This window comes from Lynx rufus, unplaced genomic scaffold (genome assembly GCF_022079265.1).
Source record: "Lynx rufus isolate CCGP_SWC_20201006 ecotype Redwood Valley unplaced genomic scaffold, mLynRuf1.p SCAF_21, whole genome shotgun sequence".
Lineage (NCBI taxonomy): Eukaryota > Metazoa > Chordata > Mammalia > Carnivora > Felidae > Lynx > Lynx rufus.
In genome coordinates this window covers 24,316,327-24,339,297 of record NW_025814836.1, presented here as the reverse complement: position 1 = coordinate 24,339,297, position 22,971 = coordinate 24,316,327, and the positions used below count along the sequence as shown (strand labels likewise).

Sequence of the window (22,971 nt, the reverse complement as noted above, 5' to 3'; positions counted from 1 at the left end):
AGGCTCCCTGTTGGTGGGCAGGCTGGATCAGCCTGGAGTGAGGGGGGACCCTCGGCATTTTGATTTTGCTGCTGCTATACTTCCAAAACAGCCTTTCTGAGGTGATACTCAAAACAGAGTTGGGCTCCTCATCTGTGGAACATGGACTTCTTGGCCTGGACCAAGTTCCGCTCCTGCAGATCTCCTTCAACCATCCACTTCTCCACTACTGTGTCCCCAGCATGCAACACAGCACCTGGCTCATGGCTTTTTAATAAGTATCTGTTGAATGAACGATGAATGTCGAGCCACTGTGTTGTTAATCCTGGGTAGTTTTGAACTGCAGAGTTCAGTCAAGGTCTCTCCCATTCTTCTGCCTCCCACGTGTTTTGATCAGCTGGATGGATGGATTCTTCAGAGATCAGTATCTCTGAACCTCCATAGTTTCTAGGGCACGAAGATGCATTTACAGAAAATTTTGTCATACACTGGAACAGGAGTTCTATCGTGGACTCAGGAAGTCTACTGAGAAATAGCATTTAGTGCAGAGATGAGGGAGGGCCTGGGAAGCAGTATGATAATAGGGTGCCTCCTAGGCAGGAAAGAAATTGGGTACAGGGGGAGCATGTGTGCTGACCTTACGTGGGACTTGGGTATGTCGTTTCTTCAGGTAATGAAATTTGTGCAGTCATCTCCTCTCTCTAGAGGAGAAAGGCTCTGTTGGGTGCCACATTGCGTCTGTGGGATCCAGGGTCAGTGAAGGCAGCTCACACTCAAATGATAGCCTACCACCTGAATTGGAGTGTGGTGTAGACTGCAGGGTTGGGGTTCCAGGCAAAGAGCAGTCTGTTGTTATACCTGGAATGAGTGCTGCCCTCCCACTTCCTATCTGTGTGCCTTCAGATGGATTTTGAGCACAAACAACCTAGAGCTAAGGGTTGGGAGAGAGAAGGAAGGGTTCCAAGTATGTGGCCCTAAATCTCAAGCTAGAAATAATGGCTCCTGGTGTGGGTTTTTTCCATGATTACTCCCAGGAGTTAGCAGGCATCTGACTCTGATGTCTTGGGCCTAGTCTCTCCCGAAGCTGAGCTCGAACTCAGGGTCTTGGCAATACCCACATACAGTTCCAAACTCTTGCTGCTGCCACCATCAGGCTCTGGGTGACTTTGTACTCTTGGGGAAGGCTTCAGAAAATTCGAACAGTGACTCAGCTGTAAAAACCCACAGGAGCTGGCATAGAAGGGTGAAAGTGGAGAAAGTTAACAATCGGTCTAAAAATATTCCTGCTGATTTGGTCTCTTGTACCCTCTGAGGTAGCATTAATGAGCTGGAACCCTCTGCCAGGTCTTCTCTTCCCCGTGACTTCCCTGAGAGCTGTCTGTAGCTGATCCTAATTCCTGCCAGCATGTGAGTGGTGAATGGTGCCTCTGCTCCAAGAAGAGCACACTGCTTTTCTTAGTCACTTTTGGAAGATACAAGTGCCATATGCTTGGCCACCAGGGCTGGAGGTACTTGGTAAACGTCAGACTTCCTACGGTCCCTGAGTTGTGGAGTTCAGGAGTAGAGCAAAGGTCTAGGGCCCTGGATCCCATTGAAAAGTGACTATGGACTTCTCTCCACACTTACCAGCCCCCAAGCCATATAGGTTAATGCTTGACATCTGGCCTTGGGGAAGCTCTGTGCCCTGTGATGGGGAGTGGACTTCAAGATACTGACCTGCAGCATAAATGACCTAGCACTTGCCCTGGATTTTAGATTGTGTAGCTTAAAGAGCGTGCCTTTCTAGTAGATATACTTACTACTTCAAGTTACGAAGAGGGAAACCATGGATTGCTAGCTTTTTGGCTCCTTCCCTCCTGATTCCCAGCTAGTGGGAATCAGTGTTAGTCACACCAGGGGAAGTATGGTGTCATGGGCTGAGCCAGGAGTAGGACAGGTTCCATCTCTTGAAATGAGGTTCCATCTTCCCTAGAAGCTTTTCCTTTGATCTGTAGATACTCAAAGAACTACCTGCTCAGGTGCCATGTGAGTAGACTGTATAGGGACACTCAGGTCACTCTAGGGAATCTGACCACAGGTGACAGTTTCTAGAAACCTAGCTCCTTCTTTGGGTTGAAGGAAATCTCAAACCACGTGGAAAATCATAAGCCTGTTGATACTAGGTTTTTTTGCCTTCCCCATATCTTCTAATCAAACTCCTACTGTATTCTTGGCCCTCCCAATGTAACATTTGCAGGAAACTGCTGCAGTGGAGGTTCTGATGTGACCCAGGTGTGTGAATCCTGGGGCATCCTGATTTTTTGTCTGCTAAATGACATTGTCCCTTTCCCTTTTTCTTCTGTGTGGTTAGGATAGTTTTCAGTGAAGCACTCTTTCCTGCTTTTAGTACTTGAATGTGGAAGTATGTACACATAGCTGTGAGGGTCCCAGCAGGTTACCGGAAGGATTGAGCAGGGAGGTGCTTCTCCTGTCCTGCCCTTCCTCAAGCGCAGAGTAGGCTCTCTTCAGCCTGTACCTATATATACTTAGTTCTCTTCGAAGAAAGTATTTGAAACTAGTGGAAGGAGTATTGTCACAATTTGATGTGACAAGTAACTCTACTTCTCTCAACCTCTGTTTTGGTGATGGGCTGGGTTGGGATGAGCTAAGATTTTTTTGCTCCAGTTCTGAGTTGCTGCTAGGTCAGTATTGTGTCCTTGAGTTGAATAACCTTGATCGAAAGGGTGCGGCCTCAGTGAGCATACTGGCTCTAAGGGATGTGATGTTTCTTTCCTTTTAGTACTGCCCAGCAAATACTGATCACCTGCTCTCTGCCAGATGTTGAGTTAATTACTGTCGGAGTGGCTTGGCATGGTTGGTTGAGAAGGCAGAACTTTGTCCACATGTGTGCCTGCAAATATCCATACAAATGTTTTTGAGGCTTTAAAAAGCTTGTTTAAAAGAAGATTATTTCTTATAGGCAGAGACTCCAAAGGTACTTAGTTACCATTCCCCACCCCCTGGGGATTCTAGGCCCTGTTACTTGTGCTTGATTCTCCTTTTCCGGTTAGATCCGGTTACCTTGAAAGAGGCAGAGAAAGTCAAACGGGAACGGGCTAGTTTCACTTCGTGTCATTTAAAAAAGCCTTTTTGTTTGGGAATAATTTCACATTTACAGAAGTTACAAAGTTATACCAGGAATACATGTATTTCCTTTATCTGGATTCTATTATTTTTTTATTTTTAAGTTTGTTTATTTTGAGAGAGAGCGAGCGAGCCTGCATAACCAGGGGATGGGCAGGGAAAGAGAAAATCCCAAACAAGCTCTGTGGTATCGGCGCACAGAGCCTGACAGGGGGATCAATCCCATGAACTGCAATGTGAGATCATGACTCGAGCTGACCAGCTGACTGACTGAGCCACCCAGGCGTCCCCAGATTCTCTTATTGTTGACATTTACCTTTATTATTTGCGCATTATTGTACTTAAATATGTTCATAAGTGACAAAACAGTTCTCAACTCCATTCAACTTAAAGTTGATCTAATATTTAAACTGTTGTTCATAGTCCAGTTTTGTCAGGTAACCCAGTTGGATCCTTCATAGCACTTTCCTCTTCCTTCTTCTGTCTTAGCAGGTGGTGTCTGCCCCAAGCAGTAGGCCCTACCTCCCTTGGTTTTTGCTCAGTATGAGCTTACAGAGAATTTTGGTTGTCTTGAATATTTTTCACAATGTTCGCCTTGTTCCGGTCATCACTCTTTCTGAGACTATATTACCACAATCTATACCGCTCTTTTATACTCTATGTTTGTTCCTGCTTACTGTCACTCTCCCTCTGTCCTCCCTACTCACCCTGCACCCAACTAGTGTTTCCCGAGACCAGACTCTTTGGGAAATGTCCTATAGCCGCCTTGCTTTTTTTCTTTTAGGTATTAGTTGCCATTATGCTGTAAGAGCTGTGTTTAACCTGCAGAAATAATGATATATCAAAGGTTTTTGGGGCATGGTAAGGGGAACTGATTAGAAGAGTGATGTAGCAAGCCTCAGGTTTTTTTAGATGAGTGCTTCTCACACTTTAATGTGCACACCGACCTCCTGGGGATCTTGTTCAGAGCGCAGGTTCTGATTCAGTAGGTCTGGAGTGGGGCCCACGTTGCATTTTTAATGAGTTCCTACAGTGGCAAGGTTCTAGAGAAGTTTCAAGGCCTGGATGATTTAGATCCCAAGGCACTGACCTTTGGTAGGCGAGAGAGCTTTGTCAGTAGTTGATGGTCTTAAAAGGAATTTGAACAAAGAGAAGTGTCAAGAACATGAAGACAAAAAGATGTAAGTCCTGAGTATTAAAGGTAGCTAGTGAATGGTGCATTATAGGAGATACAACTCAGAATCAGAATTAGGTCCCACTCTGTCATTCACTAGCTGTTACTTATACAGATGCTTGCCCTTTGAGCCTTGATCCTTGATCCTCTCTTTAAGATGGGGTAATAGTACTCACTTCTTAGGATTCAGTGAAGATTATTTACCTTCAGGTAGAAGTGCTTCTAACAAAGTGTCTAGCACATGCTATATGTGCAGTAAATGGAAGTTGCTATTAGCAAGTAGTAGGAGGTTGATGGAACCTGGTCCAGATTGTAGAACAGACGATTGACTATGAGCCATGGGCATTTAAGGAAGTGGAGTTCATTAGTGGCCAACATGGGTTGTCATGCCTTTATCTTTTTAGACCAGGTATATTATCACATTTAGAGGAGTGCTATAGACCTAATTCCTAGCTTTGACATGGGAATTTGACAAAGCCTCCAGATATCTTTGTGGGCGTGGTTAAGAAAAAATTGCATGTGAGTTGAGGTGGATGAATTTGTGGCTTGTAGAACGGAGGCACCACCACAGTAGTGAATGGAAATTGACATGAATGATGAAAGTGGTCTCCAGTGGCACCCAGTTTGCTTTTTGACTCTTTCAAATGCACGTGTTTTTTTTCTTAAAAACCTTGGGTGAAAGACTCAGTTACTATGGCCTCGATTTGTTGTCCTTGATAGCCCCAGACACAAGCCCTCTGGGCCAGCCATCCTCCCTTGAGCTTTTTTCTGCATGCTGCCTTATTCTGCATTTTCCCTTGACAACTTCTAGAGCTCCCTACTGTGCTACCCCTTTTCCCAGGGTTAGCACACTGCTTTCTGTCTTGTTGCTCTCTGGTGAGTGCTCCCTCTAACCTCTGCACTTGCTGAGGGCTTTTCCTTGAGGGTACTGCTTTGTCCAGTGGAAGATAGACATTCTTCCAAGCTGAATTTACCATTTATCTCAGGGTCATTCTTTCTGTTCCTCATTACTAGTTTCCCAGTCCTCTTCTTCTCTGAAGATGTCAGTATTTGTTTTATATTTGTTTATTTTAACCCCAGGCTCAGTTATCACCATGAGTCCCTTTGATACCCATATGGGCGACCTAGCCAATTTTTTAGACTCCACACTGCACATCAGCCAGTCGGTGGTCACACATTATCTTACCATCCTGAAAGCTCAGTCCTCACTGTTCATCCTGTCTGCTGCTTCACCCCTATTGTAGCTGTCAGCACATTGAAATTGCTGGTTTTCCATTTGCTTCAACTCTGTTGACCTGCTTTGGTCTTTCACCTGTACTACATGACCCGTCACTCACCTCCTGTGTTGCTCTTTCCATCAGCTCTTGTCTTGTTTCCTCCTTCATAGCCCCGTGTGGGTCCAGTGGAGAGAAGGGCCCGTCGAGTTTAAGTGCTGTCTCTCTGGGTTGGGCCCTGGGTGCAGGTGTGGCCTTGCTGAGTTTACCCGATCAGCCTCCTTTGTCATCCCCCTAGAAGCTCTTCAGTATCTGCCAGGTGCCTATAGGATGAAGTCTCAGTGCTCTAACTTGTTTTTCAAAGGTCTGTGTAATTTGATTACTACCTCATTATTCAGCACCCTGTGAACTTGGGTTTGTAAAATGTGAAGAAAGAGGAGATCCTCCAGGGCATTGGTACCACGTGTAAGGCCGATGTATATGATCCGTTGGTTTCCAGAGGTTTTATGCCAGGTTTTGCAGCACCCGGAAGGAGCCTGGAATAAATCTTCACACCTCCTGCCTTCTCAGGACATGAGCTCAGGGGCTTTGATTTTGTGTTTCAATGAGGGAGGGGCTTGTCAAGAGTATTTGAGAATTTTGACAAGGACTATTTCTGGTGGATGTCAGAGTCCAAGCGTTGAGAGACACTTTCAACATACAGTTATAAGCTTGTGCTTAGGAAACTGCTTTCAAAGGCCTAGTTAAAAGAATGTTTCCTTAAAAACACAAAGTAATAAAGTAATGGACTCCTTGCTGTATATGGTACAGCTTCCCCCATCCTCAACACACATGCCTATTAAACTGGCTAGAATTAAAAAGACTGGTCATAACAGGTATTGGCCAGGATGCGGAGGGACTGAAACCCTCATCATTGCAGGGGGAAATGTAAAATGATACACCCCCTTTGGAAACCAGTATAACAGTTTCTTTAAAATTCAAGGATGTATTTGTCAGAATAAAATACACACATCCGCAGTATCCTCTGCATTTAAAGATACATTTGCCTTATCTTTATCTGAAAGGGAGGCCATTTGGCTAAAAGAGAGAGCGGGCTGGTGTCATCTGGCACATGCACTCTGTCCTGAATGGCATGTGTGTCTGGTTCCCTGGAAGCATGCTTTCACTTTGACTTCATGTTTGGAGAGGTTTATTCCTGCCTCTTGGGACTCAGCACAGCCCCCAGCAGGCATTCAGTCTAGCTTGGAACCGGAGAGGAAACCCACCCTGGTGACCTGTGTTTCACTCCCTGACCAGTGAGGGGAGCCAGTCACAGCCACCATCTATGAAGCACTTATGCACACTTCAGCACGTTACTTTGGTTTCACCTCACAGCCATTTGGGGTGGCTGTTTTCCCCTTTCTTCAGATGGAAACGGTATCGGATTAATGCTTCTTCCCTAGCCTTCGTGCCACCATGCTCCGTGGCAAACGCGTTTATTCCTCCTCCTCATGGATAGAAAGGTGTGCTTTCCTTTGGATTCCTTAATTCTTCAAGGCCATGGGTGGAAAAATGTTCTCTTCTGTCCACTTTACCTCTCTCATCTCTTCTGGCCTTTGCTTCACTCTTTTTTTGATGTTCGGTATTTAAATGTTTACCGTGTGCTGGGCACTGCTCTGCTGAGCACTTGCCATCTGCTGTCTAGTTACTGAACCTTCCTGATGGTATTATGAAATAGTTGGTGCTCCACTCGTGATGACTGTGAGAAAACGAGGACTCTGCTTCCCCGAGCACACAGCCATGGAGAGGTGGTGCTGACCTCGGGTTCCATTCCAGGTTTATCTTAAGCCAGAGTGGGCTTAACCATCTGTCATTCTGCTCCATCCTCAGTGTCTGAAGTTCAGGGTGTATAGGAGAGAGTCTGTATATGCAGGAACATGGCATAAGGGAACTTCTCCGGCAAGAAGACATGCTCCTTCTGAACCAGACTTGTGGGATGTGTCCTGAAATTGTATATTTTAGCTATATAGTGTTAGGTAAGAATTCTTGGGGCGCCTGAGTGGCTCAGTTGGTTAGGTGTCCGACTTCAAGTCATGGTCTCACGGTGCGTGGGTTCAAGCCTCACATCAGGCTCTATGCTGACAGCTCAGAGCCTGGAGCCTGCTTCACATTCTGTGTCTCCTCCTCTCTGTGCCCCTCCCCCACTTGTGCTCTCTCAAAAGTAAACATTAAAAAAAAAAAAAAGGTGGGAATTCTTTGAATAAATGTGTTGGCAGGCAGTAAGGAGGGAGTGTGGCTTGGGCTTCCTAATGGTTCTGAAGGTGTCTCCTGAGGCAACATGGATGTGTGTATTCAGATATTAATAGCAGCTGTGACCAGGGTCCCCATTGGCATATTTCCCAGATACTGTTACTGACCCTTAAGTCTGGGTGGCAGAGAGCAGTTTTGCTGCTGCTGTCACAGCAAGGACTTTGGTCTTCAAAAAGCTGTCCTGTAACTACCTCTAATGGGCCCTGGTTGGCTGTGGTAGGTGTTGGAGATTTGTCTACTTGTTATACTCTAGTGATGGTTCTGCCATGTTTCCAAGGTTGTGCCTTTGTGTATCTTGTTGGGTGGGAGAAAAGGGAAGGACTGTTGACTGGGAAGAAAACGAAGAGGTCATGAGACCTCCTTATTTCTTTTTCTCCTAGTACTGAGCATGCTCCACAACCCACTGGGCAATGTCCTGGGGAAACCCCCCTTGAGCTTCCTGCCTCTAGACCCCCTTGGATCTGACTTGGTGGACAAGTTTCCAGCACCCTCAGTTAGAGGATCCCGCCTAGACACCCGGCCCATCTTGGACTCACGTTCTAGCAGCCCCTCTGACTCAGACACCAGTGGCTTCAGTTCTGGATCGGATCATCTCTCAGATTTGATTGTACGTAACTTGTTGGGGAGTGGGGTGGGCAAGGCAAGTGAGTGTAAAAAGGGAAGTGTGTCTGCCAGAATGCAGGCAGGAGGTGGAGGCCACTGTGTGCATGTATGGAACTTCTCAGTGGAGAGGAGGATGCCTTGTGTGCTCACGGAGCGATCCGTTTCAGGACCCCAGCTGCCAAGTCCCTTTTCACAAGATACTTCCAAGAGTTTGGAGAAATAGTTAATTTCAAAAGTTAATTTGGGAGTCTTGGCGTTGCTCTGTTTCTTGACCTGCTTGGTCATTTTCTTTAGCCTTGAAACTATGTGTATGGTTTATGTACTTTTACATGTTTTACCTCAAAATTTTTAAATGGTTTTAAAAATTGCATTAGTAATTATCAGCTAGGATTTCCATCCAGATCAGACTGACTGTAGCTCCCACATTCTCTTTACTGACCCAGGCCACGTCTCAATCTGAGGCTGTGATGAATCTGTTAAATGTTGCCTTGAGTTAATTTATGTACTACATGCTCCTTATCCATGGCTACGTGTGACGTGTGTGGCACCAGTGCTAAGTGGAGCTGGCAGGTGGATTAGAATAGATGAAGAATAGGGGACAGTAGAAGTAAGTATATGGGCATGGCAGTGAGAAAGCATCCTAAAACAAAATGCAATATCAGGAGCCTTCTGAGCCTGACTTTCTGTGCTGCCAACCCCACTCCCCACCTGACTGTTGAACAAATAAGAAGGCTTATTTTCCTGCCCTCTGCTCTTCTCTGTCCAGGATTGGCAACGTTGGATGTGGCTAGTTTCCCATCCATAGCATGACCTTTTAGGAGGACCCACCTTGTCACCTGTCAGCCTGTCCTAGAATATGAGAGCTGGCCTTGTTTCCACTGCTTGTTGGTTTTATGTTTAGGCCATGTTTCCAGAAGGGTAACCACAAGCAGGTCCCTTCAATGCTCTGGGCTGTAGTTTATTCCCCTATAAAATGGGGTTAGATGCTTCTAGTTCTATTTATGTTAATTTAGATGGAGCTCAGTCTTGGAAATTTACTTCATAACTGACTTAATAGTTTGGGATTTTGTTTGAAGAACTTTCTCAGATACCCTACCCCAAAGGCCAATGAAGGGATACGGGCAGACAGCTCACAGAAGAGGTAGATAGAGGCAAAGCCTCTATATAGGAAATATTGAGTCATTTGGTTTTTTTGATAACGCAGTATTATTTTTACCTGCTTAAGTTAGTAATAGAGCCTTGACACAGGCTTATAGTGAAACCCCTACTCTTCCACATTTCTGATAGAACATGGAACCCTTATAGAAAGCATTTTGGCATTCTCCATGTAGGAATCGGACAAAAACAAAACCAACACAAAATTAGAAGAAGCTATACATACTTCAGGTTTTTATTTATAATCCTGAAAACTTGGAATGTGTCTGAATGTTTAACAGGGGAATAGGTTAGTGAAACGTAGCTTGTTCCCTAAATAGAATATCATAAATTAATTAAAAATTGTTATGAAGACTGCCTGGCAATATGAAAAAAAAAGTTGAGTTGGGAGAAAAGAATTTGTTTAAGTTCAGTATAATCTTAAACTCAGTATAATCTTAAAAATGCATGGGAAGAAAGTCTGAAAGAAAATGTCAGAGCTATATGGTATTTTTTTCATAATTTCTGTAGTGTGATTATTTTATAACAAAACCGTCCTTTAAAAACCTATATCTTCCTTTTTCCTCCCCCAGTCAAGCCTTCGCATTTCCCCTCCTCTGCCCTTCCTGTCCCTGACAGGGGGTGGTGCCAGAGACCCTTTAAAGATGGGGGTTGGGTCCCGGATGGACCAAGAGCAAGCTGCTCTCGCTGCAGTCAGCCCCTCCCCAACCAGTGCATCAAAGAGATGGCCTGGAGCTTCTGTGTGGCCATCCTGGGACCTCCTCGAAGCTCCCAAAGACCCCTTCAGCATAGAGAGAGAGGCCAGGCTGCACCGGCAAGCTGCAGGTGAGTGTGGCTGTCACCCTGTGGGGGTCTGAGGCCTCATTCTGGGCACAGAGAGTAAGTGACCTTAGTTCACAGACTGAACTGTCCAGAAGAGGACTTGGTCATGTGTTGAGGTCTCTGGATCTGCAAAGAATGGTCTCTTCTGTGGAGTGAGTGCTAATGGGACAAAAACTCAGGAACTTCTTTGAGGCTGAGCAGAGAGGAAAGAGGCTGTGCTCATACAGAGTTGGACCCATTTCCCAGTTGCGCTCTTTTGTGGAGACTGGCTGAGTACTAGTGTTGCTTTTGATTGTTTCATGGGTGGGTGTCTTCAGGAGGAATCCTGGAAGTGATGCCCAGAATTTTGTCTACCTCTCCCCTTTCTAATTCAAAGACCTGTCAGACATAACCCCTGCTGGAGCTCTCTTCCCCTGAGGGATGCTCTGTTGGGTAATGGGTCCACGTGTCAGCCTCTAAGGTAAGGAACCCTTAGGTTCTCTCAGGAACCCTTAGCTTCTGTCATTTAAATGACCTTAAACATGTATTGAGTCTATTCTTCATCTTTTACCAGTAGTTCGGAAGTAAATGGGTCTTAATAAGTCATTCTTGACTAAAGCTTCAGGGAGGTGTTGTTCACCAACTGCTCTTCTAAGGTTCTGGAGTTGAGGACTATAAGTGAGTGTTGAGTTTCTCCATCCATTTGTTTCTGGTGGCTTCAGATGTCTGTCTTTCCAGTCACGGAGCTGGGCCTGATCTCATTCTCCTCTGATAGTCCTGCTGCCCTGTTCACATAATGGTTTTGGCAACCCATGTTTGTACTAATGCCATTGTTTTTGGAATGACATTACCTTACTCTTGGATGAGGCCATTATATTGATTTATGTTTTTGTTTGCGAAATATTGCTGATGGTGCCCAAGTTCTTGGCGTAGCAACACATTGGCCTTTTAAGGAATGAGCTTCCACGTCATTGTCCTGAATGGAAATGATGGTTCATTTCACTGGCTATCCGCCCCATTGCCGAAGGAGTAAAATGGGCAAGGATTAGCAAGTCCCCACTGAGACTAGTCCCTGATCTGGAAAGGCACAGACTGAGTGGGGGGCATGATTAAAGAGAGAAGGCTGAGCTGAGAGGCCAAGAACAAAGAGGCCTCTAGAAGTTACCAGAACAGGCCACACAGAAGATAGTTCCTACTCTGTCCAGCAAGAAAGGTTTCTTAATGGGGTGTTGTCAGAGAAACTTCACAATGGGTTTAGACAAACTTGGATTTGGTATAAACAGGAAGCAGAGTAGTTGGGGAAAAATCAACATTATCTTACAGTGTTGGCGTCAAGGAAGGTCCAGTGTCTGTCCAGGTGCCATGGAGACAGCTCTGGCAGTGATGGGACATGGTTCTGATGCAGGGAGCGGTTGAGACGTTCTTGTCTTTGGGTTGCTAGTGGTGGTTTTTACTGGCAGTGGTCCTGACTTCTGTGACTGATGAGTTCAGAGTGCAGACAGGAGAACAATAGAATGTTCCTTATTTGAATATTTAGGGAGAAGGCCAGTTTGGACCAGTAAGTCTGTAGAACATTGTATACAAGATTGCTCTGTTTATTTTAAAGTAATTAGAAATTTAAATCAATTAGTGTTGTAAGCCATGACTAGGTAAAACTGCTTTGTGGTTAGCTTATCAGTTATATGTTTGAAAATAGCTTGGGTTGTGATCATTTTTACCCTACATAGCTGCTTTGCCTTTCCTCTCTGTTCTAGTGGAGACAGAAGTAGTGGTTTAGAGTTGTCCTACTGGGCCAACTGGTTTGATGAGGCGTAAGGTTCCTTGCCTTTCCAAATACTGGTGGATGTTCTCCCAGCAGCCAGGCTAGGACTGTGGCCTGTGTAGCTCTCCCCAGATGAGTTCGTCCCAGAAAGGAGCAATGACTTTGTTGACTCTGACCGGTTTCTTTCTCTCTTTGTCATCTCTGTTGTCAACCAAAGCTGTGAATGAAGCAACCTGTACCTGGAGCGGCCAGCTTCCTCCCCGGAACTATAAGAACCCCATCTACTCCTGCAAAGTGTTCCTAGGAGGTGTTCCTTGGGATATTACGGAAGGTGAGCTGCCTCTGAGACCTCCTACTTGAGGGTGGGGCATGTCTCTCTAGAGCATTAAACTTGGACCTAAACCTGTGGCTCCCATATTGCTTCTGTCTGGTACTTACACCCATCACCTGGGACCCAAGATCACTTCCGAATTGTTTGTCAAGGGAGGGAAGTCTGGGGGAAGAATGCCGGTGATCCTGTGCTTGGACCTTCCTGGGGAGAGTGGTGCCTCAGTTTCTGCCATTCTTTTCCATCTCTTTGCAGCTGGATTGATTAACACCTTCCGTGTGTTTGGCTCTTTGAGTGTGGAGTGGCCTGGTAAGGATGGCAAGCACCCCCGGTGTCCTCCCAAAGGTAATATGCCTAAAGGTAATACAGACATGGTAGGAGATTTTTTTTTCCCCTCCCTAGTATGTAATTGCACTGAGGGATGCTGGTATGTCCCAGCCGCATGCTGGTAACATGGTTTGGGCACTCCCGAGCACAGAACTTTGGGCTGACAGCACTTCTCTTCAACCTGGCACGTCCTTCTGCTTCCTCTGAGCTAATGTTCCATCAGTCCACATTGACACTGCAGTTGGAGCTGTCTGGGAAACTTCCTCGTGCACTTCCCTCCAAACCTGAACCCCGGCAGCTACTTTCCTCTCAAAATGAGGCGTCTGAAAAGCTTTCCTTTGCCTGCCTTTCTTGCCCAGTTACATTGTTGCCTGACCTAATTCTGAGATCCCTTTGGAGTTGGCAGGAATGAGGACCAAGCATCTGACTCCTCACTGGTCTGAAATGAGATCCCTTCCCTGTAGAAAGGAGCAGGTGCTATTTTCACTCTGCCCCATCTTCACTGAAAATGTTCCGATGAACTGAACCACTGGTCTAACTAGGCTTTTAAAGCAATATCTCCATGGCCCAGCAGGCTGGCCACAGACCTGCCCTCCATCCTGCCCCCAGGACAGCCTGGCTCTGCTGACCAGAACATGCTGTGTGCCCTGGGACGGATGGCTGCGTGGTTATGATGGGATCCTGTGTCCCACCTTGCTGGTCCCTTCCTTCACTCAGGTGGGAGACGATGTGCTTCTCCCTCCCATGGCCTGGCCATCTGACACAGCAAAGTGCTTCCATTCAGAGACTCTGCAGGAGTGGGACAGAAATGTGTTTTACACGTGAGACTCTTTCTCCTGGACAACACTCCCTACTGCAAAACCAAGACTGAGGAGTAACCACCTGAGGGATGTTAATGCAGTTTCTCTTTTTATTGGAAATAGGGTATGTGTATCTGGTCTTCGAACTAGAGAAGTCTGTCCGGGCCTTGCTTCAGGCTTGCTCTCATGACCCGCTGAGCCCAGATGGCCTAAGTGAATATTACTTCAAGATGTCCAGCCGAAGGATGCGCTGCAAGGAGGTGTGTTAGCCCGGGGTCCTCTCTGGGTCGGGGTAGTTGGTGCATGAGGCAGTGGGTCTCCCACAGGTGGGTGAATATGCAGGCTGCTGGATGAGGATTCTTGTTTCGGCCAAAAGGCTGCTCCTCCTGTTTTACAGTAAATACAGCAAGATACTCTGTTGTGTTAGAAAAACAAAAATCTTTGGTCCTCAATGGTGTATGTGTGCTCCTGCCTGTGGTGATCAGGCTGTGTCCCAGCCCTTACTCCAGCCAACACTTGTGTCCCAAACCTCTAGTCTTAGAAATGAAAACAACAGCTTTCTCCACTTGGGTTTAACTGATAATCTACAGCTGTTTCTCCCTAGACCTGCTCTCAGGCTGTGCCTTGCAACCTTCCTGTCTCTGGTGGGTAAATTCCTCTTTGGCCCACACCATCTGTGGATCACCTCTGCACTCCCATTCGGGGCTTCATTAGCTGTGTACGTTCCTCCATACACTTCTCTCTCCTTTTGCCTCTCCTGCTCCTGGCCGTGTCTGCCTGTGCCCTGAGCATCATGGGTCTCTAGCATAGGTACTCTACCTGCAGCCCTCACTGCACGTTCCTGAGCCCTGTCTCAGACTTACTGAATCAGTTTGGGAGGAGCTACAGATTCTCCACTTTGGACCACGCTCCCCAATGGTTCTAGCAGTTGATGCTTGAAAACCACTTGTCAGAGGAAGTTTGGCGTCGAGGAATCAGTGGTGGTGTTTTTTTTTAATGTGGTTCCAGAGAACATCACTTTGGTGACACTGGACTAGATATTTAATATATCTGAAACTTCATTTCCTTGTCTATACAAGGGAAACGTGAAGTGCCTATTTTAATAAAAAGATCAGTTGCCAGGGGTCAGAGGGAAGGGAGGGATGCATAGGTGGAGCACAGGGGATTTTTAGGGCAGTGAAACTACTCTGTTGTAATGGTGCAATCATGTCATCACACATTTGTGGAAACTCCTAGAATGTACAACAGACACCAAGACTGAACTCTAATGTAAACCATGGACTTGGGAGCTAGTGATGTATTGATAAAGGTTCACTGCTTGTAGCAAAGGTACCTCTCTGGTGGGGGATGCTAATATCAGGGGAGGCTGTGCATGCGGTGAGGCGGCAAGGATATGGGGACTCTGTACTGTCAGCTCAGTTTTGCTGTGAACCCTAAAACTCCAGAAAGTAAAATCTGTAGGGTAAAGGGCGGAGGGGGAGCTACTGAGATGGTCACATCGGATTTAAAATAAATAATGGAAGTAACAAAGCTGACTCTTTGTTTTATAGATGTTTCCTGGTATTAGTTCACATTCTTAGTGACAGGGTAAGTTTGTCTTCCTGCTGCACAGAGACCCACCACACTGCTTTCCTCAGTGCGGCACTGCTGTCTTGTCGCTGTGTGGGGCCCGTGTTGCTCTCCCACCTTGTTACACTCCAGGGCTTGGTTAACACGCTCCTTCGTCCCTGTCCCCTGCTTTCACAGGGAGAGGCTGCCACGGCCATACCACAGACCCCCTGAGCCGCCTCCGTGCCCCTGCTGACAACTTCCTTGTCTCCTGTTCTGCCGCATCCCCTTGCAGTGATTACATGTCTGTCTCTGATATGCTGGCTGTAGGCTGTCCTGGCTCTCCTTTCCTCTCAGACACTTAACTTCCTTGTGTCCCCTCCCTGCCCCCAGTGCGGTCGGCATTGAACTCCCTCCTCTTCTCATCTCTCCCTGTCACTTAAACGACTCACTCCTGTGGCTCTCTTCTCACTTTTAGACCCAGACTCATGTCCTCCATGAGCCCCACCTTCCCATGGGGCCTTTCTTGAGGATGCCCTATAATCCTAGACTCTTGTGTTCAGTGTAAGGAAAAGCTTGGAAAGCTTGCTGGCCCTTGGGATATAGACCAAGACTGTGATACTTGTCCATGGGGGTGGAAGAAGCAAAATTGGCTTTTCATCTTCCAGTGAAGTGAGCTCCCCCCAGTCAGATGCTCATTAAGGTCTTTTAGGCCTGGACCCCATCAGCGCCGATTCTTCGCTTTCCCACCATGCCCAGGCGGTCTGACCCCTCTGTTGAAGAATCTTCTTGGTCTTGGCCTGTTGTGTGCCCAGTGCCACCAGCCGCCTCCACGTCTTTCTCACCTGTCCTCCCAGCTACTGGTTTCTGCCTCCGGTCTCTTTCTGCTTTGAGACTTGTTGGATTGTCACAGATCTACCTTTCCAAAAACAGCATTCGTCTGTCCGCTCCCTTCCTTGTGGAGTTCTCTACCTGCTATGCCAGAGTTTGTTCTAGGCTCAGGGGACTCAGAGGTAAAGGACCCAGTCAGCTCTTGCCCTGGTGTGTCGCTGCTCTGTTAGACTGCCACCTGCATCTCTCTGGTCACTTCACTGCTCCTGGCACGCCTGCTGATGCGCACATTGGGCCAGGAGCTGTCTCACAGTGGTACCTCGAGTATCCCCACTCCCTGTCCTTCCAGCTCTGTCCTTCAGTTTCTGAGTCCTTCATGATCTCTGTTCATCAGTGACTGTGGTCCTCTGCTGGAACCACACGGTTGAAGGTTGTGACAGAGTGCTAGGTTCCTGGGTGTGACTGTTGGGTACCATTGTGCTTGTTCTCCAGGGTGAGTGACTGCTCTTGCGCTTCTTTTCCCTATTTTGGACACAAAGACTCAGTAAAATGCAGCTTTGGTTGGGTCTGGTGAGGTGGCTGCCAAGTGCCTGTGTGCCTGGGACTGGGCAGTACACCTCCCCCACTAGATGGGTCTTGGCAGTCCGTTTGAGCATCTCCTGAGCATGCGCCTCACGGTACAAGAACCTGTCTCTCTCTGGCTCCTGGCCGGGGCTGATCCACCTTTGGGTGGTTTCCAGGTGCAGGTGATCCCCTGGGTCTTGGCTGACAGCAACTTTGTCCGGAGCCCATCTCAGAGACTTGACCCCAGCAGGACGGTGTTTGTTGGTGCCCTGCACGGGATGCTCAACGCCGAGGCCCTGGCAGCCATCTTGAACGACCTATTTGGTGGAGTGGTGTATGCTGGGATTGACACAGATAAGCACAAGTATCCCATTGGTAAGTGTCCCACTTCTGTGTGGGAAAGCTTGGTGGCCCCTGGGACTGTGCTAGACCAAGACTGTAATACTTCCCATGGGAATGGAGAGGGAGGCCTGACCCAGGTCTGCAGATGAGCATAGATGAGCAGCATAGCATCTTTTTCTAGATAAGCCACCAGTACTGACCATCTGTGCCTACCTCTCTCCCTACCACTTCCCTTGAACAGGGAGAAAGCGGTAGGGGAACATAGGAAGTGATAGGAGGGGAAAATGACATAGGAGCTTTACTTGGAAACTAAACCAGTCTGGGACAGACAACAGGTAATCTGTCATCAAAAGGCCAGGACTTCCCTGAACTTGCCTGTTTTTGTTGTTGTTGTTAAGAGTTCTTGAAAAGTGGCCTTGTCTCTAGGGTCAGAGACCAGGGTCAGGCTGAGGGACGACACCGATTGACTCGAGCAACAGCGTGTAGTCATGGCCCGTGGCGTCCTAGCTTAGGGGAGTCTGCAGGCCTAAATGCTGGGTTTTGGGTCAGCCCTCCTGGGAAAGGAGATTCATTCCCCAGTCCTAGCAGAGTGACCTTGGTGGCGGAGTTCGGAGGGGGAGCAGAGCCTGAACTTTTTGATCAAGACCTGGCTAACCCACTTCCCCAGATGCTTAGTCTGCCCACCCACACTGAATCTGATCAGGAAGGAGCACCGTGTGCTCATCAGTGCTGTGCTGCAGACTGAGGACAGGGAGTCAGAGGCTGCGGGGGCAAGGGCAGCATTAGTCAGGATGAGGCTGCCTCCTGGCCCGGAGGGGTGCCTGCTGCGTCACCTGTACACAGGTGTTCTTTGTGTATCTGCCTGTGCCAGAGGGGTCTCTTCCTTCCCGCTTCTTTTTGTTTGTTTTCTTGTGAGTTTTGTTCTTTTTGTTGTTTTTGAGAGAGAGATGTGTGACTGGGGAGGGGCAGAGGGGGAGAGAGGGAAAGAGAGAATCTTACGCAGGGTCCACGCTCAGCATGGAGCTGGATGTAGGGCTCCATTCCACAAACCTAGGATCCTGACCTGAGCCAGAATCAAGAGTTAGATACTTGACCTACTGAGTCACCAGGCGCCCCTCTTTCCTCCCCAAATCAGTCCGTGAATCCTTCCCCATTCCTGAGTCGTTTGTGCCACCGTGGTCTATAACTACACTGTCCGGTAAGTGTGGTTGCTGTGTGTTTAAAATACAGCTAGTGCCACATGTTGAAATGATAATATTTTGGATATATTGGGTTAAATAAATTATAAAAATTCCACCACTTTTCACTTAAATGTGGCTTTTGGAGACTTAAAATTATGTAAGTATCTCCTATTATATTTCTGTCTCACGGCCCTGGTCTAGAAACAGGGTATCTTCAGTGTTGACAAGCAGCATTTGGGAGAATTTGGGTAGAAGGGAGGTTTGTTCTCTTGTTCTAGGATCTGGTCGTGTGACTTTCAATAACCAACGCAGTTACCTGAAAGCAGTCAGCGCTGCTTTTGTGGAGATCAAAACCACCAAGTTCACCAAGAAGGTGAGTGTGCTGGTCTGTACCTTTACTCTGAGCCTTTACTACCCAGGGCAGGCCTGAGACCAAAGCTGTTTGTGTGCTGTGGGTGCCCAGGCAGTGGGTCAAGCTCCTGGGCACTCAGGTGAAGGCTGGGGTTGGGAGTGGCTTGGCGATGGCAAGCTCAGGAGGGAGAGAAGTTGGGATTGTTGAGCCTTTTCAGTATGTGGGGTGTCTTCCCTCACTGGGTATTTGACTGGCATCTCTGGGCAGCCGGCTTCCCATTCTCCAACCTGACCTGCGTCCTCTGAATGCTTACCTGTTGCTGGGTGATCAAATGCTGGCGTATAGTTTCAGAGACTCATGTTGTGGAGCCTGCCAGCCAGCTCTGGGGGACGTGTGAATCTGTCCTCTGGCGGCTGTGTTTGTACACTCTCTCCCTGCAGTTCTCACCTTTAAAACAGTGAACATCCTGCACTACTGTTGCCCGGTAATGTCCCTTCTCCTCTGGCCCGTTGGCCTCCTGGTGAGAAGAACCACTTCGTTCTCTTGGTTTGCTTTGTGCAGGTTCAGATTGACCCCTACCTAGAAGATTCTCTGTGTCATATCTGCAGTTCTCAGCCTGGTCCTTTCTTCTGTCGAGATCAGGTGAGTCCCCTGGGGCACTCCAGATGTCTAGGAAGTCCCTACCCTCAATTAAAAATTGTCCTGTAACATTTGTCACTAGAAGATTGGTGTTCTCAGGTACCTTGCGGTTGTCTAAGAGCACAGAAGAGGCAGCGGTAATGTTCTCTGATGGTGAGAGCAGGGATACACTTTGATAGCTTGATGGAAAACTCTTGGGAAAGCTTTTGAGTCCAGTCTTGATACGCTGGCCTTCCCTGTGCCTGGGGTGTTGTGTGCAGTGTCACCCCGAGGCCAGCAGGGGGTGTTGGTGGATGAAAGGAAGCTGGGTGGGTGTGGTCAGCAGCACCTGTGACCAGGTACCATCGTTCTAACACAGGCCTTCTCGACTGATTTTTCCCTATTCAGGAACCCCTTCTGTACTTGTGAATCTCTGCACTCTTGTGTTTGTCCCTGGTTTATATTCACAGTTGTGAGAAATGGGCAGCTTTCTGTTGAATGTTCCTGGGTGGGAGCAGGGATGTGGATGTGTTGGGGTAGTGTTTCTCAGGTGTTAATGAACACACATCACTTGAGGATCTTGTTTATTTTTATTTTTTGAGAGAAGAGAGGGAGTGCAAGAGGGGAGGGGCACTGGGGTGGGGAGAGAGAATCCCAAGCAGGCTCCTGACGGTCAACACAGAGCCCATCGCGGGGCTCATTCTCACAAACTGTGTGAGATCATGACCTAAGCCAAAATCAAGAGTGAGGAGCTTAACTGACTGAGCCACCCAGGTGCCCCAAAAGAGAGAGAGAATCTTAAGCAGGCTCCATGCTCAGGGTGGAGCCCGATGTGGGGTTTGATCCCACGACCCTGGAATCATGACTTGAGCTGAAACCCAAGAGTCGGACGTTCAACTGACTGAACCACCCAGGCGCCCCCAGGATTTTGTTTAAATGCAGATTCTGATTCAGTGGTCTTGGAGTGGAACCTGAAATTCATTATTCCTGACGAGTTTCCAAGTGGTCCAGTGTTGCTAGCTGGTACCATACTTTGACAAGAGTTAGGGTAAGTTGGGCCTGTTGAGATACCCACAGTCAGTCATGCTTGGGCTTTTTTTTTTTTTTTTTTTTTTTTTTTTTCCAGTGGTGCTTATTGCTCAGGCTCTTAACCAGGGGATAAGAGTTAAGCTGGAGGCTCCAGAGTGAGGGTGTGAGGTAAATTTGGGTTGTTGGGTAAAACCTAGAACAAGTGAGCAAGTATTGCTGACATCAGCCTCTTCTAGCAGACTTGTATGTGTCTGTATCATTAACAGATGATCCCCATTTTCAGGTAATTGTTGAAAAGTTGGTGGGCTGAGGTGTCACAGCTAGCAAGAGGGGGGCCGAGACTGAGGTACATACCCAGTCACCTGCCCTCAGTGTGAAGAGAAGCATGTTGCCTAGCACATTAGGACACAGAACCATGTAGGCTACAGCTGCTCTGTAGGAGGTGGGGGGGCGGGGGGCCTGACGAGCAGCCCTGGCGGTAGGAGGGGTGAGGGGAGCCAGCAGGGTCTCTGTGCACAGTAGGAGCTGGCGTGTCTGATCGAGTCGGGCACTTAGTGGATTTGCTACAGTTGGTCCAGCCTCTGTGTTAGAGGTGAGAAGGTTCCCCAAGACCGTGTCTTCTAACTCCACGGAGACCACCAGGAATCCCCTCCTCCATCTCCAGGGCAGACAGGCGGCACGGGCAGCAGCTCCCGCTGGTGCCAACACGGCCGTGGCTTCTCTTCCTGTCCCCCAACCAGGTGTGCTTCAAGTACTTCTGCCGAAGCTGCTGGCATTGGCGGCACAGCATGGAGGGCCTCCGCCACCACAGCCCCCTGATGCGGAACCAGAAGAACCGAGATGCCAGCTAGAGGAGCCGGCCGTGCCTGGTGGCCTGTGGCGCCCAAGGCCGGCGGGTCAGGCAGCGGCCTGCACCATCCTGCCCCTGGCGACCAGGGAGCTGGCTTCCCAAGGACAAGGGAAAACCGTAGTCACCTTTGCACTTGCTGAATCTGTCTTTGTTTCTGCACTAATTAATGCACAATGAGTTTTGTCGGGTTTTGTTTTCAGGGGGTGCGCCAGGGCAAGGACCCTCCGGCTCACCCTCCAAGCGACTCTGTAGTTTTCCCAGATTTTAGTTCCTCATTTTGCCGATGAAAAGCAAAAAAAAAAAAAAAAAAAAAAAAAAAAAGAAAAAGGAAAAAAAAAGAACTACGTGTCGGGAAGGTATTGACACGATGCCTACATCTAGGTTTATTTATTAAAAGCGCTTTTTTACATTCCTTGCAATACTGATGGTGATGGTGTGCAGGTCTCGTTGGGTTTGTTCTTGCAGTTGCCATACAGTGCCTTTCCATTTATTTAACCCCCACCTGAACGGCATAAACTGAGTGTTCAGCTGGTGTTTTTTACTGTAAACAACAAGGAGACTTTGCTCTTCATTTAAACCAAAATCATATTTCATATTTTACGCTCGAGGGTTTTTACCGGTTCCTTTTTACACTCCTTAAAACAGTTTTTAAGTCGTTTGGAACAAGAGATTTTTTTTTCTTTCCTGGCAGCTTTTAACATGATAGCAAATCTGTGTCTGGGGGACTGCTGGTCACTGTTTCTCACAGTTGCAAATCAAGGCATATTTGCAACCAAGAATAAAAAATTTTTTTTGGATTTGAAACTGGACCGGATAAACGGTATTTGAGCGGCTGCTGTATATAGTTTTAAATGGTTTATCGCACCTTCTTAAGTTGCACTTCTGTGGGGGGGAGGGTTGATAGAAGTTTTTAATCACAAAGTCACAGGACTTTTTTCTTTTGTAACTGAGCTAAAAAAGGGCTGCTTTTTGGTGGGGGCAGATGAAGGCTCACAGGAGCCCTTTCTCTCAGAGGGGACAAGTACACTTTCCTTATTTCTTTCAGTTGAGAAATGTATGAAGGAACAGTTGCAGTCACTGAAATGCTACTGGAGTTGAAAACTTGACTTTTTTTTTTTTTTTTTTTAAAAAAACAAAACCTACTTGCCCCTCTTTGGGAAGCTGTGTGCCAAAGAACCAGTGTCATACCCCCCCCTCCCTCCTGCTGAGCTGACGTCGCATTGTTGCATATCCCAGCTACTCTGTGGGTTTCGTGAAGCTGTGTGTGAAGTCTCTACCTCATTGTAGTATATGCAGGCAAGACTGCACTCTCCTACAGACGTGTGGAGTAAGCTGTGGTGTAGTTTTTTTGGCACATAATAAACACGTTGCAGCAGAGTTCTGCTTCTGTCTCTGTCTCAGGTGTGGGAGCAGCGGGGCTGAGGGGCTGTATGACTGGAGAGTAAAAATCCCTGTTTCCTTGTATTTACTGTGGTGGTATTCCAGCCCGGGTTGAGGGCGGGGCCTTGTGGGAGACCTGCCCCTGTCCGTACTCCTCGGTCGGTTCACGGTCAAAGGCACTTTGGAGATCCCTCTGCAGCAGGCGGATAGCTTTAGTCCGAGCATAAAAAGCCCTCACACGTAGCTTCTTGGAGCTCCTCTTCTCACAGCCTCAGAGCCAGCTTGGAGCAGCCGGAGGCACAGCTCGGGCCCCCTGTTCTCAGCTGCCCCTGTAAGCCTCGGGCTAGATTTCTTCTTGGGAGGCTTCCCATCCTCTTGGACTCACCTGTGCTGACCCAACCCCTTTCTGAGAGGGAGAAGCTTACTTTTTGCTACTCTTCAAGAGCCCTGTTAATTTGGACTCTTTATCACGGACTCCCAGGATTTGTGAGACAGTCTGCTGATGATTTTCCCAGGTAGGTTGTGCCTGGGCCCTGCTGCCGGGCCGATCCTTCGGAAGATAACCCGGCACGCTGAAGCAACCCTTCTGCGAGATGTGCAGGGATTCACTGTTGGAGTGGGTGGCAGGAGTCCGTGGGCCAAGAATGTGAGGCCTGGCTGGCAGCAGCCTCCCATGAAGTTTGCCCTTGCTGGTAAAGCTCCTGCAACTCCCTCAGAGGAC

General features: G+C 47.8%; 1 protein-coding gene across 3 annotated transcripts in view; it reads left to right on the top strand.

Annotated features, from left to right (window-relative positions):
• CPEB1 (cytoplasmic polyadenylation element binding protein 1) overlaps nucleotides 1-21,148 on the top strand; it is an 89,388-nt gene extending 68,240 nt beyond the window's left edge. Inside the window, exons 4-12 of one of the 3 annotated variants that reach the window (XM_047086831.1) lie at nucleotides 8,160-8,386; nucleotides 10,110-10,362; nucleotides 12,318-12,431; nucleotides 12,684-12,788; nucleotides 13,679-13,815; nucleotides 16,675-16,873; nucleotides 18,300-18,394; nucleotides 18,935-19,015; nucleotides 20,761-21,148. In XM_047086831.1, the coding sequence (XP_046942787.1) occupies nucleotides 8,160-8,386; nucleotides 10,110-10,362; nucleotides 12,318-12,431; nucleotides 12,684-12,788; nucleotides 13,679-13,815; nucleotides 16,675-16,873; nucleotides 18,300-18,394; nucleotides 18,935-19,015; nucleotides 20,761-20,871 (1,322 nt within the window). In that variant the 3' untranslated portion in view covers nucleotides 20,872-21,148. The remainder of the gene's footprint in view (nucleotides 1-8,159; nucleotides 8,387-10,109; nucleotides 10,363-12,317; nucleotides 12,432-12,683; nucleotides 12,789-13,678; nucleotides 13,816-16,674; nucleotides 16,874-18,299; nucleotides 18,395-18,934; nucleotides 19,016-20,760) is intronic. The other 2 variants (XM_047086833.1, XM_047086832.1) reach the window with 2 other exon arrangements.
• The last annotated feature ends 1,823 nt before the right edge of the window (nucleotides 21,149-22,971 follow it).